This window comes from Artibeus jamaicensis, unplaced genomic scaffold (genome assembly GCF_021234435.1).
Source record: "Artibeus jamaicensis isolate MK-2021 breed Jamaican fruit bat unplaced genomic scaffold, CSHL_Jam_final contig_519, whole genome shotgun sequence".
NCBI classification, from domain to species: domain Eukaryota; kingdom Metazoa; phylum Chordata; class Mammalia; order Chiroptera; family Phyllostomidae; genus Artibeus; species Artibeus jamaicensis.
The window spans coordinates 25,949,096-25,965,937 of NW_026521871.1; the positions used below are offsets into that span (position 1 = coordinate 25,949,096).

The 16,842-nt window shown below is 39.4% G+C and overlaps 2 protein-coding genes across 4 annotated transcripts in view; one reads left to right on the top strand and one right to left on the bottom strand.

Annotated features, from left to right (window-relative positions):
• NCK1 (NCK adaptor protein 1) overlaps positions 1–16,842 on the bottom strand; it is an 85,150-nt gene that overhangs the window by 42,461 nt on the left and 25,847 nt on the right. The window lies entirely within an intron of this gene.
• Positions 8,641–9,155, top strand: LOC128628019 (60S ribosomal protein L27a-like). The gene has a single exon (XM_053669227.1). It carries the CDS (start codon positions 8,663–8,665, stop codon positions 9,107–9,109), a length of 447 nt encoding a protein of 148 aa, XP_053525202.1. The 5' UTR covers positions 8,641–8,662; the 3' UTR covers positions 9,110–9,155.

Here is a 16,842-nt window from a genome sequence, read left to right on the forward strand (position 1 = left end):
TAAAGGTTAATGAGAAAAAGGGAACCACCAATACCTGGGGGAGAGCTTGTCCACTGCATATGTCATCCATCCCAGAGGTTCTGGGAAGTACAAATTACCTCCTGAGACATGGTAGCAGGGATTTTATTTAGCCTAAACTACCTCTAATCCCTAAGTGCTGGGGAAAAGAACCCTCATAAAGAAATACATCCTTTACCTAAGGGGAATGGAGTTGAACTTGGTGACTCTACCCTCAAAAACAAATGGAAGTCAGAAACAAGAGACCAGAGGCCAAGGATTATCTCTCATTTCTGTTACTGTTATCTCTAAATTGCTTCCATATCTGGCTATGTGGGCTGTAAGGTAGAAGAAATGAGAGGACTGTCTAGTTTCTCTAACTCTTCAGCCAAGACTCAGAGAACCACCAAGTGTGTAGCTGAAAATAGCTTGAAAAGCACAAAGGAAAATCTATAGACTGAGATTTGATTCAAGGAAAAAAGAATAGGAACCTGTCAGGCCTGAGAACAGAACACTCCACACTGTTCTTACATAAAGTAAAGCAATGCTCCACAGGTTCTTGCAGACTACTGCATGGAGAACTAGGTCTTAAAAAGTAATTCTCTTCTACCATCACCACATCTAGCTTTCTCTAGCTATCCCTAATCTGGAGGACTGAGATACCTCTTGGCACTAACATTTTAAACAATGTTCACATATTACTTTGATAAATAAGGATCTTGCAAAAGTCTGCACTTAGGAGTGAATGTTTCCTTCAATTTTGTAACCTACGCAACTTGCCTGCCTCACCCTAGACCCAGTCCTGCCTTTGATACCCCTATAAATAAAATGTTTCTGATACATTCAATTTCCTTTCTAACCACCTATTTCAGTACTAGACACTGTTCTGCCATTAGCTATGACTCAGGGAATGTCCTATCAACCTCCATGAAACTCCATTTTCTTATCTGCAAAATAAGGGAACTGAATCAGATAAGATCAAAAAGTCTCTTTTGCATGCCAAAACTATGATCTAAGTTTCCCCTTAAATTTTATGGGCTAAACAAAACCAGATTTGTCAAACGGCTATCATCAATAAATCAATAAACAACACATGCTGGTGAAGATGTGGAGAAAGGAGAAGCCTTTTGCATTGTTGATGGGAATGCAGATTGGTGCTGCCACTGTGGAAAGCAGTATAAGTTACCTCAAAAAATTAAAAGTGGAACTGCAGTTATGACCCCAGCGATTCCACTTGAGAATTTATCCGAAAAACCCCAAAACACTAATTCAGAAGAATACATGCACCCCTATGTTCACTGCTGCATTATTTACAATAGTCAGGATTTGGAAGCAGCTCAAGTGTCCATCAGATGAGTGGATAAAACAAACATAGTACATTTACACAATGGAACACTACTTTACCGTAAAAAAGAAAAAAATTCTACCCTTTGCAACAGCATGGATTGACATGGAGAACATATTTTTTAAGTGAAATAAACCAACTAGAGAAAGACAAATACCACATGATTTCATCCACATGCAGAATGTAATGAACAAGCTGAACTAACAAGCAAAACAGAGACAGACTCACAGACAGAGAACAGGCTGTAAACTCCAGGTTGGGGGTGTTGCGTGACTAAGCAAAAAAGAAAAAGAACTCACAGACACAGACCTCAGTGTGGTGATTGTAGACAGAGGGGGTTGGGTGGAGGTGGAAGAGGGTTTAAGGAGGATAAATTGTAATAAAAAAACACAATAAAAAACAGTACTGGGTTTTCTACATATTTTCATTACAGGGGTAGGCAAAAGTAGTTTTATAGGTATAATACACACAATACAATAATTCATAAGTAATACAAGAGTAAACTGCTTTGTATACGAACAATTGTAAATCTACCTCTGCCAACCCCTGTATATTACCACTATTCCAATCCTTATTCTTTTATACTCTAATTACTCTGTCTCTTAAAAGTGTCACTCCAAGGTATATATATTTCCAAAAGAATACACATTAGCAGAAGGAACAGTGAAACTACCATTTCCCCACACTGTAGAGTAAAATTAAGGTTAAGATTTTGGCACCACTTTTAGCAACCATATTCTCCTGATGTACGCCAAACTGTAGACACCTGAAATCCCAGACATACTTGACATGAAGTTAATCATAACATGAGTATTTTTCACATTAATTGCTGCACTTAATTACTAATTCCTCCTCATGCTCTTTATGTGTTTATGTAATTTTTATTCAAAAACAGTTTTAGGACTTTACCACTTAGCCTTGTTAAAGTTTATTGTACCTTCCATTATCCTTTTGGCCTAAGCTCACAAGGAACTCTCGGAGTTACAGGAAACCAGTTCACTCGTACTTAAAGTTCCTAGGTATAAAAATGCTTTGTACACCACACACAAAAATAAATTCAAGGCGGATAAAAGACTTAAATATAAGTTGTAACACCATAAAAGTCCTAGAGGAAATGGCAGGAGAATCTAAGATATCCTGCACAAGAACATCTTCATGGATATGTCCCTTAAAGCAAGGGACATAAAGGAAAGAATAAACAAACAGGACCTCATCAAATTAAAAAGCTTCTGCATGGCTAAAGAAGACAGCATTAAAATAAAAAGAGAACCAACTACTTCGGAAAACATATTTGCCTCAGACAAGGGTTTGATCTCCAAAATATATAAAGGAACTCACACAACTCCACTTCAGGAAGACAAAAACCCCAATTAAAAAACAGGCAAAAGACTTGAATAGACACTTCTCCAAGGAGGACATACAGAGGGCCCAGAGACATATGAAAAGATGCTCTGCATCAGTAGCTATCAGAGAGATGCAAATTAAAACCACAGTGAGATACTACCTCATACCAGTTACAATGACCAACATAAACAAATCAACAAACAAGTGTTGGAGAGGATACAGAGAAAAGGGAACCCTAGTGTACTGTTGGTGGGAAGGCAGACTGCTGCAGCCACTGTGGAAAGCAGTATGGAATTTCCTCAGAAAACTAAAAATGGAACTGCCTTTTGATACAGCAATTCCACTGCTGGGATTATACCCTAAGAGCCCTGAAACACCAATGCAAAAGAACCTATGCACCCCAATGCTCAGTGCAGCACAATTTACAATAGCCAAGTGCTAGAAGCAACCTAAGTGCTCATCAGCAAATGTGTGGATCAAAAAACTATGATACAATCACACAATGGAATTCTACACAACAGAGAAAAAGAAGGAACTCCTACCTTTTGCTACAGCATGGATGGAACTGGAGAGCATTATGCTAAGTGAAATAAGCCAGGCAGTGAGGGACAAATACCATATGATCTCATCTTTACCTGAAATCTAATCAACAAAAGAAAAAAGCAAACAAAATATAACCAGAGTCACTGAAATTAAGAACAATCTAACAATAGCCAGAGGGGAAGGTGGAGGGGACAGTGGGGAGAAGGGTTTTCAGGAACTACTATAAAGGACACATGGACAAAACCAAGGGGGAGGGTGGAAGCAAGGAAGGGAGGTAGATTTGGAGGGGGTGGGGGATACAGATGGGGAGAAAATACAGACAACTATAATTGAACAACAATAAAATAATTTAAATTAAAAAAATAAATAATGCTTTATAAATTGTCAAGTATTCTGCTTGTCCACTTCATAGGCATGTCACACAACTAACTTTCCCTGCAGTTTCTCCTGTGTTCTATAATTCAGTTAAGTAGTACCACTATCAATCCAGTTATCTGGATTGATGAACCCTACTCAGTCAACCCCCATATCTCATGTCATGTCCTTTTTACCTCCTATACAGGACTGAAATGAATCCAGTATCTCCATTCTCAACACCACTACCTTAGTAGTAATGAAGGCTTTTGCCTTTTTAAGGAGTCTCTCTGTTTCCAGTCTCACCATCTTCCAGTTTGAAGCATTTAGTTTATTTTTAGGTGGAAAAGAGTATAATACATCTGAGTTCCTCCTTTAAATGCTTGGTATCTAGAACTGAAAGCTAAATGAAAGGTCTTAAATGTATTTGCTTTGACTCACAATGAACTTACTCTTCTGAACTTCCTAAAAATGAGAAAAAGGTAAAAACCCTTTTTAAACTATAATGAAACTAAATTTTGGGGGGTATAAGAAGATTCTGGAAGGATAGTGGAATAGGAAGTACCAAGAATCTGTCTCACCATCTAGACAACAACTTTACTAGCAAAATCTGTGTGATCTAACTATTTTAGAATTCCAGAGTCTATTCCAGGACTTGAAACTTCCAGGGGAAGGCTTGGTCTGTAAATTTTGATTAATTTTAGCTTTTAGCCTGGCAATGACTACCCATCCTCCACCCTCAGTCCTGTGCCAGGCATCTGTGCATTACTTCCAGGAGCAGCTTATGGGAGCCAAGTGGGCAATAAGGATTCTGTCATGAGAGATATGTGTCCTGACAGGTGACTGCTGCTTCTGACCACTAAGGTGCTAACACAGAGGCAAGCAGCCATTGCTGAACACACACACCCAACTGTATAAGCCCCTTTCCCTTGGATTGAATGGGATCTAAAGGGCTGGCATCTTTTTCCATCCTCTCTCCCCTTCATTTTTCTCTTTTCCTCTTTTGGGAGCCAGGCATTAAAGAAGTAAGAACAGGGAAATTTAGGAAGTCACCACATAAGTCTAAACTTGGAAAAGACTCAAGTTTAGAAAAGACTGAGGAGAGATTAAGGGTAATTCCTGGCAAAAAGACAACCTATAAAGTCAAGAACAAGAAAGCAAACACACACACACACACACACACACACACACACACCCCAACAAACCCTGGGGAAGAGGAAGAATGTGATTTTCAGATTTACCACATTATTAGATTCAAACATCTAGTTTTTAACAACAAAAAGTCACAAGGAATACAAAGAAAAAAGAAAATATGTCCCATTCAAAGGAAAAGAAACCAACAGTAACTATCCCAGAGAAAGACCAGATAATAAACATACTAGACAAAACTTTAAATAAACATAAGGTGATCAAATAATAAAAAGATGTGAAAAAAGTAAAGAAAAAATATATAAAAATGGGAGTATCTACAGGAATAGAAAGCCTAAAAATAACTAAAAGGTAATTCTGGAGTTGAAAAGTACATAACAAAAATAAAAAAGTTCACTAGAGGGATTCAAAGGCAGATTTGAACAGATAGAAAAAATAGGTGAACATGAAGTTATCAATCCTAAGGAACACAAAGAAAAAAGACTTAGAGGACTTCCGCCAAGATGGAGGTATAGGTGGATGTGCCGTGCCTTCTCACACAACCAAGTTTAGGGACAACTAAATATTAGCAACACAAAACACAGCCAGAACACGGAAAATTGAACTTTTCGGAAGTCCGTTAACAACAAACTCTGCAGCCTGACCGGTAAGGGGCGAAACCAGTGGCTGGTGGAGCGGGATTGCACAGGAGGATTCGGTCAGACGGGCTCAGGCGCGGAATCCAGACGCGGAATCCAAGCGCAGGGTTGGACCTAGTGAGCGACCGAGCGAGTGACCAGGCGAGCGACCGCAGAGGAGACAGCGGGGAAGCGGTGCTGCGTGTTGACTGGGGTCGCCTATTTGTGCGAGAGCGGACAGGCGAGGGAGTGGGCGGTTGGACCGGGGCCGGCGTCCCTGCGGCACGCTGCAGTAGAGGGCGAAGCCATTTCCCGCTCTGACCACGCCCCCACATACAGCGTCACAACCCAGCGACCTGGGAGTCCAAGGCGCCACTTCTCACACTTAAAGGGCAAGAACAGACCAAAAATGTCGCAGATTCTCAAAATCCCTGAGCCCATAGACCTAAGCGATGAAGAAATAGCAAAACTCTCAGACGCACAGTTTAAAACACTGGTCATCAGGATCCTCACAGAACTGGTTGATTATAGCCACAAATTAGACAAACATATGAAGGCGAAACTAATTGAAATGAACGGAATTCCACAGGAAACCAATAGCGATGAAAAGGAAACTGGGACTCAAATCAAGGGAGTGGACCAGAAGAAAGCAAATAATGGCCAAACAGAAAAGAGTCAAGATGCAAGAATTCAAAGAAATGAGGAGAGTCTTAGGAACCTCCAGGACATCTTTAAACGCTCCAATATCCGAATTATAGGGGTACCAGAAGGGGGAAAGGAACAGCCACCAGTGGAAAACTTATTGGAACAAATAATAAAGGAAAATTTCCCCAATATGGCAAAGGAAATAGACTTCCAGGAAATCCAGGAAGCTCAGAGAGTACCAAAGAAGTTGGACCCAAGAAGGAACACATCAAGGCACATCATAATTACATTAGCCAAAATTAACATGAAGGAGAGAATCCTAGAAGCAGCAAGAGGTAAGGGGACAGTCACCTACAAAGGAGTCCCCATCAGACTGTCAGCAGATTTCTCAAAAGAGACCTTACAGGCAAGAAGGGGCTGGAAAGAGGTATTCCAAGTCATGAAATCCAAAGGCCTACAACCAAGATTGCTCTATCCAGCAAAACTCTCATTTAGAATGGAAGGACAGATAAGGTGCTTCTCAGATAAGATCAAATTCAAGGAGTTTATCATCACCAAGCCCTTATTATATGAAATGTTAAAGGGACTTACCTAAGAAAAAGAAGTTAAAGAAACATGAACAGTGAAAGGACAACAAACTCACAGTTATTAACAACCACACCTAAAACGTAAAAGGACAGCTAGATCAGGAGTGGAAACATAGAAATGAAGATTTCAAGGAGGGTTAGCAACAGGGGAGTGGGAGGAGGAGATGGGGGGAGAAGGTACAGAAAATAAGTAGCATAGACAGTAGAAAGAAAATAGATGGGGGGCAAGAATAGCATGGGAAATATAGAATCTAAAGGACTGGAGACACATGGTCATAAACTAAAGGGGAGTAATGGTGGGGATGGGGGGGTAGGGTGGAGGGGAATGAAGGGGGGAATAGAACAACTGTAACAGCATAATCAATTAAAAAAATAAAAATTAAAAAAACAAAGAAAAAAGACTTAAAAAAAGTACAGAGTAAGGTACCTATAGTACAACAGCAAAAAACTCAACATACTCATTGTGGAAGTGCAAGGAGAAGAGAGATTAAAGGGGTAAAGAGATTATTTGAAGAAATAATGGCTGAAAATGGCCCAAATGAAGGACACAAATATAAACATCCAAGCTCAACAAATTCCAAGTAGGATAAACTCAAGGAAACCCATAATGAAATACAAGATAATAAAAATGTTTAAAGACAGACAGAATCTTAAAAGCAGCAAGACAGAAATGAATCATCACAAACAAGGAATCCTCAACAAGATTATCAGCAGATTTCTCATTAGAACCTTGAAGTCTAGACAATATATTCTAAATATTAAAAAACATACATGGATTAATACTGTTCTTTTAATTTTCTATATTTTATGATGCTTTTATATGGTAGGCCTCTCTGCACCCGGGGTTACCTAATTCCTAAAGATGGCGAACAACTTGTCTGAAAGCATATCTTTGATATACAACCAACTAATCCAGAGCTCATATTCCCCCTGTACTCAATCACCACAAAGCCAGGTAGGAGCCAACTAGAGACCACCCCTATTGCCCAGAGCTATAAATTACTTAAACTATCTAATTCTAAACTTGCTCAGAGGTAGGCCCTGCCTCATCCATTCCTTTCCACAGAAACCACAATAAAGGTGCTAGATCGTAATTTCCCCTGTGCCTTCTACCTCCTGATCACCTTGGTGCTTCCCACGTGGCTGGCAGGGCATGCTGTGCCTCCTGCTTCTAGAGAACTGTGAGCAAAAATGTCTTTCTTCGTCACTCCAATCAATTAAAAAAAAAAAACAAAAAAAAAGTGCCTTTAGTATTCTATGTCTGTGTGTCTTACTCTACCTGATTAAAACACATTGTGGGTACATTTCATAACAACAGGGGAAATAAAGAACAGAAATTAATAAAACAAAATATCAGAAAAAAATCCCAAAGAAGAGTTTCTTAAGATTAAGAATCAAAAACCCTATCTATAGAGGAAAAATTTAATAAATATAATGAAGACTGACAAATGAGTACATTAAATTCTCTTTTCTTAAAATCAGTTATGAAATATAATTAACATACAAAATTCAATAATTTTAAGTGTAGATAAGTCTTTACAAATGTATAAAGTTGCATAACCCAACACACAATCAAGATCTAAGAAATTTTCATCACCCCAAAAAGTTACCTTGTGACCCTTTATAGTCAGCCTCTCCCTGATGCCAATATTGATAGGCTTTCTTGTCACTAGACAGTTTGCCTTTTATTGAATTCCTTATAAGTGGAATCATATACTTGACTATGTTAAAATTTAAAACTTCTATTAATCAGATATCCTATTATCAAAAACATCATTAACTTACTTTAGAATATTATAATAAAAAAAGCCTTACTAAAGGAGACAAACTTCTGGTAAGGTCAGGATCACTGCAAAATACAAATAGCAACTTATCAGACATAGAGCTGAGCAGGTGGTAAGATGGGTTTGGGACTCTCGCACTCTGGGAGGAAGCAGAATTTACACTTACTCTATAAATAGAGTAAATTCATTGCCTTACCTGCCCCAAGTGTCCCTCTACATTTATAGTACCTCTGCCCAGCACCACCAAAATGGGATCCATCTTAACAACACCTTCGCTTTTGCGTCTTGGCCACCAAGATGCCATCGAGACTGAGGAAGACCCGGAAACTTAGGGGACACGTGAGCCACGGCCACGGCCGCATCGGCAAGCACAGGAAGCACCCGGGAGGCCGAGGTAATGCTGGTGGCTTGCATCATCACAGGATCAATTTCAACAAATATCACCCAGGTTACTTTGGGAAGGTTGGTATGAGGCACTACCACTTAAAGAGGAACCAGAGCTTCTGTCCCACTGTCAACCTGGATAAACTGTGGACTTTGGTCACTGAGCAGACACGGGTCAACGCTGCCAAAAACAAGACCGGAGCCGCTCCCATCATTGATGTGGTGCGATCGGGCTACTACAAAGTTCTGGGGAAGGGAAAGCTCCCAAAGCAGCCTGTCATTGTGAAGGCTAAATTCTTCAGCAGAAGAGCTGAGGAGAAGATTAAGAGTGTTGGTGGGGCTTGTGTGCTGGTAGCTTGAAGCCACATGGAGGGGAAATCATTAAATGCTCACAAGTGCTTTTGTCTTCTGGTCTGAGTGTAGGTTCTTTGGCACCTCTGCCTGTGTGTCAGAAACCTGCAGGTTCTAGGAGTTAAAGGTATGAGGGCCTGGACTCCCCTGAGAAAGAAAGTATGCAAGAGTTAGCACCAGTGCTTAGAGGCCTTGGTCTGTTACCTGAACTTCTCATTTATAAAGTGAAAGTGGTAACTGTTGGTGGTGTGTGTGTGTGTAAATATAAAATAGTTGAAAGGCCTGTTTGCATTGTGTACTCTGAATTTACAATGAGTAGAAGAGTGTACCCTTAATTGTTCCAGGGGGCTTACAAGGGGTTGACTCAATTCTGATGGGAGCATGGTCTTTATAGGAATTGATGTGTCATGTTCTACAGAGAAGACTAATAAAGTCGAGGTGGTTCTTTGGGGGAAAAAAAAAACAAACAACACCTTAAACCAAAGGACCCATTTAACAGTAAAGGAGAAATACAGGCATACCTTGGAGATACTGTGGTTCAGTTCCAGACCACTGAAATAAAGTAAGTCATATAACCTTTTTGCTGGTGGAGGGTATTGCCTTTAATTTAAAAAAATAACAAAACCCACAACATCTGTAAAGCACAATAAATGTTTGCCTTTTTTTAAAGATTTTATTTATTTGTCTTTAGAGGGGAAGGGAAGGAGAGAGGGAGAGAAATATCAATGTATGGTTGCCTCTCATGTGTCCTCTGCTGGGAACTGGCCTGCAACCCAGGCATGTGCCCTGACTGGGAATCGAACTGCGATTCTCTGGTTTGCAGGAGGCCCCCACTCAATCCACTGAGCTACACCAGCCAGGGCAAAAGTGTGCCTTTAATAATAAGCATTTGATCAGGCCATTCCACAGATCACATCACCAGGAAACTGACAGATTAACAGATTGATAGAATGGCATATTATTTATTTTTTATACTTTTATTCTTGTTTATTCTATTACTATGCAGCAGAAGAGGAAGGAATTCCCATACTTTTCAACAGCATGGACGGAACTGGAGACTATTATGCTAGGTGAAATAAGCCGGTTAGTGAAGAACAAATACCATGTTATCTCACATATTATTTATTTTTAGGGAGGGAGAAAGAGAAGTGGAGAAACATCAATGTATGAGAAACCAATCAGCTGCCTACTAGGGACCTAGCCAGCAACCCAGGCATGTGCCCTGATTGGCTCAACTAAAATGTCACCCTCTTGGTCTTCCAGGATACAGTATATGCACTGAGCCAAGAGCTATGATGTTATATCCCTAATATCTAGAATGCAGGAATCCAGAAAGCAAGGGGTAAAGCTGAACTGACTCTTTTCACTATCAATCCCAGTAGCTCATTTGTGGAATGTGGGCTTCTCACCCTCACAATTTAAAACCTCTCCTATACTAGAGGTCCTGAGGGTAATACTTCCACCAGAGGACACGGTAAGTAAGGATTTCACTGAGCCTAAAAGTAACGCACTTTTTGGGCATTTTTGAGCTTCTCATGCTGACAGGCTACCAAATACTGGAATAAACTATACTACCAGTAATAATTAATGCTAATTATCATTAGGAGTTGTTGTATACAATGTGTGTAGGGAGTAGTCTGTCTGGAGCTCACGGTGTTTCCATGCTTGGGCTACAGTAAAAAAGAAATTGCAGCAGCCATGGCTCAAAAAAGGTAAGGCAACTAAGGGCTCAAATCCCTCAAGGATGAAAGTCTAGAGGTTACAAGCAACCCAGAGCAGCTGAAATACTGACCCAGCATAAGGGGAACCTAGAATGGGTGGTCATGAAAGACGGAAATGATGAATATCAATTCCTGCCTCAATAATAGTTGCACAAGCAGGCAGCACTAGCTTACACCACTAATCCTTCTTAAATTTCTGTTGTAGAGATTGCAGTGACTCAGTGATGGATTAGAAATCAATGTAGGATCCAAACAGATCTGAGCAGAGCCAGAGGTAAATTTGTGGTATTTTGTTACACAGCAGTAGGAAACTAATACAACAAGAATCAAAGGAGAGGCCAAACAGCATGAAGATGAAGTGTAAGAAATTTCCGATAAGAGCCTACCCCTTATTGTTGGCTTCTCCTCTGATTCCAGCTGCATTAGTTTCCCACTGATTGAAATGTAACAAATTGCCACAAATTTAGTAGCTTAAAAACAAAAATTTAATGGTAACTAGAAAATAAATTAATAAAAACCTCCACAAATTTGTTATCTTAAAATTCTGGAAATAAGGTCGAAACAGATTTTACAGAGCTAAAATCAAAGTCTGCATTTCCACAAAAGGCCCTATGTCTAACTCCTTAGCTTCTGGCCATATCACCATGACCTCTGCTTACATCACCACTTCTATTGAACTTACTCTCCTGCTTCCTGATTATAAGACTCCTTCTGATTACACTGGGTCCACCAATAACCAAGAAAATCTGCAAAATCCCTTCTGCCATGCAAGGTAACATATTTGCAAATTTAGAGGACCAGGATGTAGACAACTTTGGGAGATCATCATTCTGCCTGCCACACTAGTCATAAACTGAGCCTAATTGTTCCAGGTAGGTTTGACTTACTTTCCCCACAGTACTCAATGGTTCTTTTGCTTTTTGTCCTTGGACTTCCTGAGGCAATGAACTAGGAACACCCTTGGCAGGATCCTGTGTGTAGCTAAGAGTAGGGGAGGGATGAGAAAGAATTCATACCCCACTGGGGCAACTGTAAACTGACTGGGAGAACAGATGATAATGGTTTGCTCCTTTCTGTCCATCTCTGAGTAGACAATATGAGAGCATCTAGATCCTCAGAAATTCCCACTAGGACTGGGCCCTAGTTGCAATAGTAGTGATTAATTCAACAATGCATCCTGTATTAGCTTTTCTTCTTTTCTTGTTTCAATCACCCGGGTCCCTTGCTCTCGTTCCCTAAAATCATCTGGAAAACAACCTATCTGCACACAATTTCTCCCTTTTAGACTATCCTTCAGGGGAGAGTATGGGAAGCATAACTGGTTAAGAATATCTAGTAAAGAGTTTTAGACACAGAAAAGGGAAACATAATGACTTAAAATGAAGGCTATACTGTATACACAGTAGGGTATCTAGTCTTGACTATCACTGTGTAACTTTGAGTCAAATCTCTTTTTTAAGTTTTACCAATTATAAAATTAATGGCTCAACTTCCATTATTTTTGATAGTTCCTTTCAGCTGTAAACTTCTGACGTAATAAACAACATTATGAATTGGTGAAAGGAGACAGCAGAAAGGCAGGAGTGAGATTATCACTAAAGACGCCAGCCCCCCAAAAAATTGTTAAAATAAGCCCCAGCTGGTGTAGCTCAGTGGATTGAGCACGGGACTGTGAACCAAAAGATCAAGGTTCGATTCCCAGTCAGAGCATATGCCTGGGCTGCAGGCCAGTTCCCAGCAGGGGACCCACAAGAGGCAATCATACATTAATATTTCTCTCCCTCTTTCCTTCCCTTCCCCTCTAAAGATAAATAAATAAAATCTTTAAAAAAATTGTTAAAATAAGCCAGTCAGAAGGTAATTTGCCTAAATTGAAAAGCCATGGAAAAATTAGAACCCTCATACACTGCTGGTGGGATTGTAAAATAGCACAGCCACTTTGAAAAACAGTTCAGCAGTTCCTCAGAAGATAAAACATAAGTTATACCATAACCCAGAAATTTTACTCCTAGTAATATACCAAGAGAAATTAAAACAAACAAGGTCTGTTTGGGAAAAAGTTCAATCATTGTTAATACAGCAAGAACAGTTTGCAGGACATCAGTGTAACCTGGCAGTCAAGAAGAGTGGACTGGAATGCACGTGTCAACAATGACCACTTCACTGTGCTAACTGATGCGGGTGGTAGATACCATTGAGTGAGCACGTGTACTGTGTGACCGTCACTCTGAAAATGACTGAGTACAGCAATGAATCTGCATCAAATTTTGTATTAAGCTTGAACATTCCTCTGTGGAAATTATTCGGATGATTCAGAAGGCCACATCTATGGGCAACTGGTGATTGGCAGCTTCATCACCCTAACGCAGCCCCCTCAGACCAAGTTTTTGGCAAAACATAAAATTACCCAGGTGACACAGCCCCTCAACAGCCTAGATTTGGTAGTACCCTGTGACTTCTGGCTTTTCCCAAAACTAAAATCACCTTTGAGAGGGAAGAGATTTCAGACCATTGGTGAGAATCAGGAAAATACAAAAAGGCAGCTGATGGCAATTAGGAGAGCTGCATGAGGTTCCACAGTGCCTACACTTTGAAGGGTACTGAGGTGTCATTGTCTTATGCACAATGTTTCTCATTATCTTGTATCTTCTTCAATAAATGTCTCTATTGTTCATATTACATGGCTGGATACTTCTGGACAGACACTGTATTCACATAAAAACATAAAATGAAGATGAACATTACATTACACCATATGCAAACCCCCCCCACAAAACCTCGAAATGAATCCAAGATATAGAGAAAGAGCTAAAACCATAAAACTCTTAGAAGAAAACAGGGCAAAAAGTTCGTAGCATTGGGTTTGGCAATAATTTTTTAGATCTGATACCAAAAGCACAGGCAACAAAAGAAAAAACAGATAAAATTAAACTGTTTTATCCATGAAAGAACATGATCATGAAATGTGAGATAATATCTGCAAGTTAATATAGCTAATAAGGGATTACTACTGAGAATAAAGAACCCTTACAACACAACAACAACAACCCAATTCAAAAAATGGGCAAAGGACCAGAATAGACATTTCTCCAAATAAGATATACAAATGGCCAAGAAGCACAAAAAAGATGTTCAACATCATTATTGTTAGGAAAATACAACTCAAAACCCTAATGAGAAAACACCTCACATTCCATTAGGATGGCTATTAGCAAAAAAAAACAAACAAACAGAAAGAAAAAAAAACAGAAAATAACCAGTAGTAGAAAAGATGCAGAAAAAGCAGAACACTTGTGCATTACTGGTAAATGCAAAGTGGTGCAGCCTCTGTGGAAAAGTTAGGTCATTCCTCAAAAATTAAAAACAGAATTACCATACGATTTAGCATACCGAAAAGAAAGGAAAACAGGGTCTTACATGGATATTTGCACACCCTAATTCATGTCAGCATCATTCAGAAGGTATCAGAGTGTTTATCAAAAAATAAATGGGTAAGCCCTGGCCAGGTGACTTGGTTGGAGTATTGTCCCATTCACCAAGAGGCTGTGGGTTCTATCCCCAGCTGGAACACTACTGGAGACTACTGATCAATGTTTCTCACATTGATATTTCTTTTTTTTTTTTTATTGTGCATGTTTTTCTTTATTTTTTTAAATTTTTATTTAATTATTTTTGAAGTACATTTTTTGTCTCTTTCTCCCATCCCATCCCCCCCTGCCCCATCTCCCCACCTCCCTCCCATTTCCGCTCCCCAGTCCTCATCCCTGTGTCTTTCATACTTGTTCCTCAAAATCCCTCCCCATTTTTCCCCTTAAATTCCCTTCCCTCTCCCCTCTGGTCACTGCCCACTTGTTCTCTATTTCAGCGTCTTTGTTTTTATTCTGTTTGCTTGTTTGTTTTATTCTTTAGCTTCCTGTCAAAGGTGAGATCATATGGTATTTGTCCTTCAATGCTTGGCCTATTTCACTCAGCATAATGCTTTCCAGTTCCATCCATGTTGTTGCAAAGGGTAGTAGCTCCTTCTTTCTCTCTGCTGCATAGAATTCCATGGTGTATATGTACCACAATTTTTTGATCCATTCATTTACTGATGGGCACCTAGGTTGCTTCCAACTCTTGGCTATTGTAAATTGTGCTGCTATGAACATTGTGGTGCATAGGTTCTTTGAAATTGATGTTTTAGGATTCTTGGGATATAATCCTAGCAGTGGAATTGCTGGGTCAAAAGGCAGGTCGATTTTTATTTTTCTGTGAAAATTCCATACTGTTTTCCATAATGGTTGTACCAGTCTGCAATCCCACTAACAGTGAACTAAGGTCCCCTTTTCCCCACAACCTCTCCAACATTTGTTGTTTGTTGCTTTGTTTATGATAGCCATCCTGACTGGTGTAAAGTGGTATCTCATTGTGGTTTTAATTTGCATCTCTCTGATAGCTAACGATATTGAGCATCTCTTCATGTGTCTCTGGATATTCTGTATGTCCTCTTTGGAGAAGTGTCTGTTCAAGTCCTTTTCCCATTTTTTAATTGGGTTAGATGTCTTCCCATAGTGGAGTCGTGTAAGTTCTTTGTATATTTTGGAGATTAAACCTTTGTCTGAGGTATCATTAGCAAATATGTTTTCCCATACAGTTGGTTGTCTTTTTAATTTAATACTGTTTTCTTTAGCCATGCAGAAGCTTTTTATTTTGATGAGATCCCATTTGTTTATTCTTTCCTTTATATTCCTTGCTCTAGGGGACATATCGGTAAAAATGTTGCTGCGTGGAATATCTGAGATTTTCTTGCCAATGTTCTCCTCTAGGACTTTAATGGTGTCACGGCTTATATTTAAGTCTTTTATCCACCTTGAATTTATTTTGGTGTATGGTGTAAGTTGGTGCTCAAGTTTCATTTTTTTGCATGTAGCTGTCCAGTTCCCCCAACACCATTTGCTGAAGAGGCTATCTTTACTCCATTTGATGTTACTGCCCCCTTTGTCGAATATTAATTGACTGTACAGAGTTGGTTTGATTTCTGGGCTCTCTGTTCTGTTCCATTGGTCTCTGTGCCTGTTTTTATGCCAGTACTAGGCTGTTTTGATTACAGTGGCTTTGTAATACAGTTTGATATCAGGTATTGTGATCCCCCCTACTTTGTTCTTCTTTCTCAGAAGAGCAGCTGCTATTTGGGCTCGTTTATGATTCCATATAAATTTTTGAAGTGTTTGTTCTATGTCTGTGAAATATGCATTGGTACTTTAATGGGTATTGCATTGAATCTGTATATTGCTTTGGGTAGTATGGACATTTTGATGATGTTAATTCTTCCAATCCATGAACATGGTATATGTTTCCATTTGTTTGTGTCTTCCCTGATTTCTTTCTTCAGTGCTGTGTAGTTTTCTGCATACAGGTCTTTTACCTCCTTGGTTAGGTTTATTCCCAGATATTTTATTTTTCTTTTTGCTATATCAAATGGGATTTTTTTCCTTGATTTCTGCTTCTGCTGATTCATTGTTAGTATACAAAAATGCCTTTGATTTCTGGATATTGACTTTGTATCCTGCTGTTTTGCCAAATTCATTAATTAGTTTGAGCAGTTTTTGGGTAGAGTCTATAGGATTTTCCATCACATTGATATTTCTGTTTCTCTGTTTGTCCCTCTCTCTCTTCCCCCTTCCACCACTTTCCTCTCTCTAAAATCAATAAACATACCCTCATGTGAGGAGAAAAAATAAAAATAAATAGATAAATGTAAAATATATAATCAATGGAATATTACCAGCCTTAAAAAATGTTTCACCATGTTACAAAATAGATAAACCATGAAGACAGCATGCTAAATGAAATAAGCAAATCACAAAAGGCCCAACATTGTATGATTTCACTCATATGAGGTTACAAAGTAGTCAAATACATAGAGACTGAATAGTGGTTGCCAAGGGCTACGGGGATGGGAGAATGAGGATAGAGCAGGGGTGTCGAACTCATTTTCACTGGGGGCCACATCAGCCTCAAGGCTGCCTTCAAAGGCCCGGA